Source organism: Acomys minous (assembly GCF_964271855.1).
Source record: "Acomys minous genome assembly, chromosome: 8".
Lineage (NCBI taxonomy): Eukaryota > Metazoa > Chordata > Mammalia > Rodentia > Muridae > Acomys > Acomys minous.
This window is the reverse complement of record NC_140489.1, coordinates 9,052,583-9,060,963: the sequence shown is the minus strand read 5'-3', so window position 1 is coordinate 9,060,963 and position 8,381 is coordinate 9,052,583. Positions and strand designations below refer to the sequence as shown.

At 58.0% G+C, this 8,381-nt stretch overlaps 1 protein-coding gene across 3 annotated transcripts; it reads right to left on the bottom strand.

Annotated features, from left to right (window-relative positions):
- Nucleotides 1–8: 8 nt before the first annotated feature.
- ANKRD9 (ankyrin repeat domain 9) lies at nucleotides 9–2,809 on the bottom strand. Of its 3 annotated transcripts, none has more exons than XM_084792438.1 (3): nucleotides 2,543–2,809; nucleotides 1,519–1,763; nucleotides 9–1,136 (listed from the first exon to the last, which is right to left on the bottom strand). In XM_084792438.1, the coding sequence occupies exon 3, from the start codon at nucleotides 1,078–1,080 to the stop codon at nucleotides 100–102; it is 981 nt and encodes a 326-aa protein (XP_084648564.1). In that variant the 5' UTR covers nucleotides 1,081–1,136; nucleotides 1,519–1,763; nucleotides 2,543–2,809; the 3' UTR covers nucleotides 9–99. The 3 variants fall into 3 exon arrangements, with proteins under 3 accessions (XP_084648564.1, XP_084648562.1, XP_084648563.1); XM_084792436.1 differs by having other exon boundaries at nucleotides 1,582–1,763; nucleotides 2,543–2,808; XM_084792437.1 differs by lacking the exon at nucleotides 2,543–2,809 and adding an exon at nucleotides 2,045–2,272 and having other exon boundaries at nucleotides 1,582–1,763.
- Nucleotides 2,810–8,381: the final 5,572 nt, after the last annotated feature.

Below are 8,381 nucleotides of genomic sequence, written 5' to 3'. Positions count from 1 at the left end.
TTCCTCTGTACAGTCAGAGATTCATATATGTAAAGTGCCAGGTACAATGCTCTCAAAAACACTTCTGTCCCAAAATACAGTGCTTCGGTGTCCCCAAGTCTAACCCTTGCCCGTGAGGTCCAAGGGCTGCAAAAACGGTGGCAGAGGCAACTCATCCAAGGCCTCAGGGAAGCGGCCAGGTGAGATGGTGGTGACCAGCACCTGCATGGCACGGACAAAAAGGGAGGGTGGTGCCAGCCCTGCTAACCACTGGAACTTGTCCTCACCCAACAGCCGCTGCCAGCGTAGCCGGTCTCCCAGCAGTTCACACCGAGCTGGGCCCTCGGCACCCCCCGGGGTGTACAGTGCCAACAGGTCAAGCAGCAGCAGGCGGCGCTGACACGCCTCCCCAGGGGAAGTGGTGCTGGCGGTGGCAGCGTTGACGGTAGCAGAGGAGGCCTCAGCAGCAGGAGGGGCTGAGCTGGCATCCTGGCCCAGCTGGCGCAGCAGCAGCTCCAGTGGTGTAAAGCCACCACCGTCTCGCAGGCCCGGAGAAGCTCCATGGCCAAGCAACAGAAAGAGGCACTCGGGGCGTGCGAGCTCACAGGCCACGTGCAGCGACGTGCCACCACCCTCCACACGGCTACAGCCACGGCGGTCCAGAAGGCGCACTCGCTCTTCGACTGGGAAGTCGCGCACCGTTCGCAGTATGCGGCGCAGGATGCCCACGCGGTTGTAGCGCACTGCCAGTGTCACGTGAGGTCCGGGTGCGGTGCAGCAGCGGAAGCCCGCACTCGGCGGGGCCAGCGCGCGCCGGGGGAAGGTGGCCAGCAGGTAGTGAGCATAGGCTTGGTGGTCGTGCACAAGCGCGTAGAGCAGGGCCTCCGATGGCGAATAGGCGGCGGCGCGGCCCCGCTCGTCCCAGTGGAAGGCTTCGCTGGCTCGCATGTCCTCAAGTAGCCACACCGGAAGCAGGTCTCGCACTGCCTGGTAGAAGGCAAAGGATGACTTCCGGCACTGCTTCTGTACCCGCAAGCGTGCTGCGCCGGCGCCCTCGGGCCCGCCGCTGGCGCTGCGTCCAGGCCTGGTGTCCCACGGCATGCTGGCCTCGAGGAGTCTCCTGGCCTCAAGGCATGGGTCACGCCGCCCAGACCAACCTGTCAAGCGAAACGGGAGCAAGTGAAGACTTTGGCAACAACTCCCTGGGCCTGAGAAATGGAACCTATCTTCACACAGGCCTTGGGTCTTCCATCCCTCTGTCGGAGGCCCTTTTCCAATCACCAGCCTGGCTCTGCTAGTCACTGCCCTCAGCTCTCTTCTATCCTAGGTCCGGAACCATGCTTGGATTTCTGCATCTGCACTCCCTCTCTGGCTTCTGCTAAGGAAGGCTGGACCTACTGGAGCTGTCAGTCTCCCGACTCATCTCACACCTGAGTTAGGTCCATGAGGAATCCATGTGACACCCAAGAAGACTCAAGCCCACAGCACAAGCCGAGCCCAAATCATACTCCCAGCCCCTAGCTCCACGGCTACCTTGACCTCTGGAGGGATACGCTGAGGCTTCTTTTCAGAAGGGTGTAGGCATAACTCACTTAGACCTACCCGGTTCCTGCAGGCGGTCCTGGGTTCTGGGGAGGCGGGTATTCACTTGGCCGCACCAAAATCTCAGCTTCCTCGTCAACAAGAAAGTGGTGGCCTAGGGCTGGCAGTGCGCCCCGCAGCCCGAATTGAAGAGTGGCTCTGGTCTTTCATCCACAGTGTTGCTGCCCACCAGAAATGAGGTGCTGGAAGGAAGGAAAAAGTAAAGCCAACGAGGGATTTGCATGCAGTGCACACCATCTGCAGTCCACTCCGGGTCCATCCACATGAGGCTGGTACTGGCATCCCATTTTTCAACGGAGGACAAGCTAGTCCAAGGTCAGTCCACCAAGTCAGGCTGAGCCAGGACAGGAGTCTATGTCTCCTGCGTTCTGTTTGGGACCCCATTCAGGACACTGCAGACCCCAGTCTAAACCCTGCCTCTACTCTCGGGCCTCAAGACTCAACCCGAGCGCTGGCCACTTACCCTCGGTACCCCCGGCCCAGGCGCCCTACTGCCTCGGACAAGGGTAAGCCTTAAGTCTCAAGGGACCTAGGACGGCGAGTGAGCCTCGTCCACACACTGTATGTCATGACCGTTCGCTGTGATTGAGTTACAGAGGTGGGCACTATGGAGTGGGCTGCGGCATCCCTCTGAGGGGATGCCACGACTGCAGCGCCTTCCCATGCCTGGGCCCCCGCGCCCCAGGTGTACTGTGTGGGCACGCGTGGGGTGCCGGGCGGGTTACGTAAAGTTCGGCCGCCTCACGTCACTGGGCAGAGTCACGGCCGCGGCTCCGTGACTGGAGGTTGGGCCGCCGGCCAGATCCTCCCTGACCCCTCCCGGCAAAGACCGGCCAACCTCGACCGCGGCGGCGGCGGCCGCGGAGCGCGCCCGAGTGTCTGCGGGCCGGGTAGGGAGTGGGGGTTGTCCAGGATCAAGGGCTGCACCTGCGAACGGGGGCGCTCGGGACAGGCGACTCACCAAGCCGCGCGACCCTGTCCCTGCGGCGGGCCGGAGCGCGCGCCGTCCGTGCACGGGCGAGCAAACGGAGATTCTCACGACGCCGGGAGTGGAGGGAGGCGCCGCTGCCGCCGCCCGCGACCGCCGCACTCCGAGCCGCCGCGACCCGGTCCCTGGGTGCCGGTACCGGTGCCGCCGAGGGGCGGGCGGCGGGCGGCGCAGTGCAGCCGGGGCCGGGCAAGACCGCGGGCCGGGCCGCCGCCGCCATTGGCCCCCGCCGCCGGCCCCCGCCGCTACCCATTGGTCGCCGCGCTGCACCATTCTTGCGTCACGGGCCAGGGGGCGGGGCTCTCAGCGGGACCCGCGGAAAACTTCGGAGAAACTTGAGGGCCGGGGGCGGGGCGGGTGAGAGAAGCCAGGGGACGGGGCGGGGCTTAGAGGGCGGGGCTTGGCGGGGGCGAGGCGAGTCCCGGCCGGCGTCTGGAGCAGGGTCTATGCAGTCCAAGCACTGGACGACACGAATAAGCTCCCTGGCGGCGTGTGGCGGCGTTTTTTCTGGAGCAAGAGTCATGTTCCGAGCCTCCCTTGCTCTGACCCTCAGCGACCTTGGGGAAACATCCAGCTGTTATCTCATCTGCGTGTGGGAAGGCCTAGAATAGGACTGAGCCCCTGAAGGGGTTGCTTTACAACTTGCTCTGCCCTGCCAGGGCCCTTCCATGACTAACCCCAGCTCCAACCACATAGGGTGGGTGCTAGGATAAGAGCTATTTACGGTGCCTGTTGTGTATTCTCCTGTGTTAAACACTTTCTTTCGCTGTGACTTCGCCTCTAATACAGGAGAAGTTGGCAGAATTTTGATCCCAGTTCTCTCAGATGAAATCCCTGCTAAGAGGTAGGTAGTTACTTTAATCTGCTTTTAATCCCAGCACTCGAGAGGCAGAGGCAGGTGGATCTATGAGTTCGAGGCCACCCTGGTCTACAGAGTGAGTATCCAGGACAGCCAGGGCTCAAAACAACAGCAAAAAAGTGGTTTCAAGAAAGTTACACTTTGAAGGAAGCTGGCATCTCAGTCTGTTTTCCACTCCGGAGGACTGGGCAGGCCACCTAACCTTCCCACAGAGGACTCTGGAGCTTGGGGCAGCTTGAGGTACTGACTTTGAGGGGTGTAGGAGGCCTAAGTCCATTCCAAAAGCACTAATTAATGCAGCCACACCCAGACCTTGGAACTCTTTCACCCCACATCATTGTAGGTGAGGTTCTCCCGGTGAAGTAGTTGCAAATTCTGTTCACAGTCTTTGCTAGGTTCTTTTCCCAGTCAGGCCCATGGCTGCGTGCATCCGGTCCCTTCCTCAGCCTCTGTCCCGCAGAGAGCCAGCCCAGTGAGCCCCTTCAGCTCCCTCAGCTCCTCTGTGCCTCCTTGGCTCCTTGCCTAGGCAGGGGCTGAGGGACTGAAGCACTTCTCACCTGCGTCCTCTGAGCAGACCCAAGCGGGCATACACCCACACACTCACACACACATGCGCACATGGGGCATCCTGTTGTTCTGTGCCCTAGGCCAGCTAAGCAGTCCCAAGAGGTAGACGAGGCTCAAGTCCAGAGAGGGGACAGGACGGACAGCTCAGGGCATGCAGGCACTTTTGTAACCCAGACTACAAAATCCTGTTTACACCAGCCTGCCAGCTGAGACCCCAGCACCCCTGCACCACCTCCAGGCAGCATTGCCTCGTAGGCTAAAGCAGCTCCTAGGAAGGAGATCCATGGCAGCTAGCAGTCACGGCCAGGAGTAAGAGGGCTGAAGAACACCACCCTGGGGGAGAGTGTGACTGAGCGAGTGGCCTTTGGGAGCCCCAGCCCCTCCTCCACTCTAGGGAGGAGATGTGGGGAGAGGCCTTCCTGCAGCTTATCATGTGGCTCCTTACCCAACTCTGTTTGCCCACAGCATAAGGTGAGAGACATAATTTTCCATAGCAGTTGTGTAATGGGAGTGAAAGGGCACAGGTTCAAGGCTGTGAGGGCACCTGGCATCAGGAGACTCCTCCATGACGTCCTCTGACATCTTCCTCTAGCCAGGGTTCCCAGATGGCCTGAATCCAAGCTGACCCCACTTCCCAACTGCTCAGAAGCCAAAAAGGCCAGAGGGGTTGCTAGCGAGCAGTAAGAGATGCTCAGTGGTCCATGGGACACAGCTTTCCTGTGGGCCTCACCCGCTGAGACCGGGGCGTGAATGTGTGCTGCAGACTGAGGGGAAGGAAAGTATTCCACTTGGGAGTTAGTTCAGGCATACAAACAAGACTGATACTGACCACCTGCGGGCCAGTGACCTGGGGTAAGAGACAACAGGCAGGCCAATGTGGGGACATATGGCTAGGGTATGTGGACTGCCATGCGTGCAAGGCCACCCTGAGCCATATCAGGCGGCCCTGGGAAGGAGAGAGACAACGGGCTGCTAGATCTGAAAGCTGCGGCTGTCCTGTCCCTTAGACCCATTCCCTGTCCTGAGGCTCTTTGGTGGCAGGGGACTAACTTTATCATGGCTCCAAGCAGGCCCTACCCTCAGCAGCTTGCCTTTCCCCAAGGTCACTGCCATGGCTTGAACATCCCTTGGGGCTTATGTGTTGGAAACCAAGTCCCCAGTGCAACTATGTTGAGAGGTGGGAAGGTCAGGAGGCCTCTGCCCTCAGCAATGAGTCAATGTTTTCTCTGGAAAGTACACCTGATAGATGTAGTCCCACCGTCACGTCCCTTCTCTTCCCGTCTTCCCTCCCCTCCCTCCCCAGCCCAGAACTATAAGTTTACCCTTGTTTCTTCAAAGTTGCCCAGCCTCATTGCTCGGTGGGTGACTGCACTGAGCAGACTGCGATGACTGACACTCAACGCCCGCCTGCTGCTCTGAGTGACAGGCTTGCTGGGTAAACTGTACCCCATGCAGGATTCCAGTGCTGTGAACATCCCTGCCCACACTGTGGAGATCACAGGCGGGTCTATAATTGTGCCAAGACCAACCGGTAGTCCCCACCCCAACCTGCCCCAGGCATGTCATTGCTGTCCTTCAAGGCTGCCCAGGTGACAGTGTAGACAGGCATGAAGGCATGACCTCCTCTTTAGAAGGTCAAATGGATGTGGGAAGTGGAGAGCAGCTTGGTCAAGGGCACAGCATGATTCCCAGAGAGGCTGAGGAGACCTCAAAGTTGCTGTGGGGGCGGGGTAACATGAAGCAGAAAACTCTTGCTATCTGGGCATAGTTGACCTTTGACCCTGTTGTATGTTTTCTGAGACCTGACCCAAGGGCACACTTTCCTTCTTTATGAAAAGCTTGTCCTTGTCAGGGTAAAAGCTCCTGTGTGGGGCTGGAGAGATGGCTCAGCGGTTAAGAGCACTGACTGCTCTTCCAGAGGTCCTGAGTTCAATTCCCAGCAACCACATGGTGGCTCACAACCATCTGTAATGAGATCTGGTGCCCTCTTCTGGTGTGCAGTTGTACATGCAGACACAACATTGTATACATAATAAATTAAAAAAAAAAAAAAGCTCTTGTGTATATATGGGCAGCTGGGCAGTGAGGAAGGGACCACAAACTACCACTGCAGGCAAGCAGGACTCAGGACTCAGAGAAGCTAAGCAGCAGAGAAGCCATGTGGCCCATTCCCTAACTCCCTGCGGCTGCTGAGGATGAGCAGAGGGGACATAGAAACAGCTACTGTAGCTGCTGGGGATGACAGCTGAGGGGACACACACATTGCACAGATGCCACTGCTGTGAGTGGGAGGAGAGAGGCCCAAGAGTCCCCACATTTCAGGCGAGTACCTGGGAGGAGCCCGTATAGGAAGAGGTGTGTCCCTAGCAGCAGGAAGCTGGGGAGAAGGCCTGGCTGATGACAGCTGGAGTTTGGGTACAGAGGATGTGCTCAAGGACCAGGAGATGGCTCAGCCTGCCATGAGCTGGTGACTTGGGTTCAACCCCTGGGATACCAGGACATGGTGGAGGAAGAGAAATGACACCCTTGGGTTGTCCCCTGACCCCCACTCATGCTGTGGTGTACACATGCACACACATCTGAGAGAAGGGAGGAAGTCTAAGGCCAGATCCTAGTGCTTCCAGCAAAGGGGAAAGGTCCACAGAAACCGAAACAGATTTGAGGGCCCTGGAAGCTAAAGTGGCCGAGGGAGGAGGGTGTGGTCAGTAGGGACTTAGTGGTGCCAAGCATCTGAGACAGGAACACATAGGTCACAGTGTACTTCACCGAGGTTGGACGGAGGGAAGTAACTCTGTCTGGACAAGGTTCAGGCGCCAGTGATTAGAGGCCTGGAGAAGTTCCTGAGGGGGTAGGGGGAGGGACAGAGGCTTGTGCAGGTGAGTGAGGTGGGCGTGCACAGGGCACAGGAGCCAACCCAGTCATGCTCTGGGGTGTGAGCACCACCTGCGCACTGCATTGACAGATCACGTCCTCCTGTGATGGGCGTCTCCCTCTCTGCCTGTCCCTTCTGAGAACGCTCCTCCATGGTTGTCCCCAGGCAGCTTCAAGGGACAACTGAAAAGCTGCTGTCACTGGAGGGTGGGTGTGGCCTGTCCTGGTGTGGAGACCTTCCAGAATGATGCCTTGAGAAGACTAGGAGGGGTGCTGGCTGCCTGGACAGAATGTTGGGCACGGGTGCCAGGGAGGGCACAGGTACAGCTGATATGTACTTCTACTCTCATAGTTTATTTCTAATGTTGTATTAGCATATAGTGTACATGACAGGTGCATTATGACGTTTGCATGCACATGTATTTCAGTCACAGTCACCCCATTACCCTTCCTTAGCTCCTCTTCCCAGTCATCACCTTCCCCCGCCATGTCTACTTTCACGCCTTTCTTTTTACTCTATAGGCATTTGCCTGCGTGTGTCTGTGCGCCACATGTGTGCAGCGTCTGAGGAAGCCAGGAAGCTCCTCTGTGCTACATCCTCTGGGACTGGAGTTACAGAAGGTTGTGAGCCGTCGTGTGGGTGCTGGGAATCAAACCTGGGTCCCCAGAAAGAGCAGACTGTGCTCTTAACTGCCAAGCCATGTCCCCAGACCCCCCAGACCTTTGTGTGTGTGTGTGTGTGTGTGTGTGTGTGTGTGCGTGTGCATGTGTGTGTGTGTGTGTGTGTGTGTGTGTGTGTGTGTGTAGGCATGTGTGACCCACTGAGTCTTACTAGGTTGTTCACAGGACCACGAGCAACTACCAGCAATGCACTCCCTTCCCTATGAAGAGCTACCTGCAGGCAAACCCTGTGGGAAGGGCAGGTCCATGAGCCGCCCACTTGCTTTTTGAGATGGTATTCTATATCCTAGGCTGGCCTGATACTCAATATGTAGTGACCTGGAACCTATGACCACCCTGCTGCCTTCTCTTCCCAAGAGCTGGGGCTACAGGCACACACACTTTATACAGTGCCGAGAGTTGAGCCTCAGGCCTCCCGCATGCCAGGAAAGCCCTTTACCAGCTGCACTACATCTGCCGCCCATGGTTTTCGTTTTCATGGTCACCTGCTCAGTGGGGAGGGGCGGGGCTGGAAGAGCCAGACCCGGGGACAGGGGGGAGAGCCTGAGGAAGCACTGAGATGTACAGAGGATGGGGGCCATTGCTGCACTGTGGAGGGGCATTGGTCATTAAGGATGAACCCCTGTCGTCTTCTGGTCTCCAGCCCTCCATCTATCTCCTCTTGGTCTATCCCACTGGTCTTTCAAGGTTCAGCTTGAACTGCCACTGCAGACCAAAGACAGGATAAAACCAGCAGATACAGGGACTTAACTGACGAGATACACATAGCGAAGGAAGGGGCTGCCAACGCTGTGCAAAAAGCTGCCATAAGCCAGCTGAGAGGACCAGCTCAGG

Bases quoted from the DNA above. Each gene is read 5' to 3' on its own strand.
- ANKRD9 (XM_084792438.1), bottom strand. From the start codon at position 1,080: ATGCCGTGGGACACCAGGCCTGGACGCAGCGCCAGCGGCGGGCCCGAG.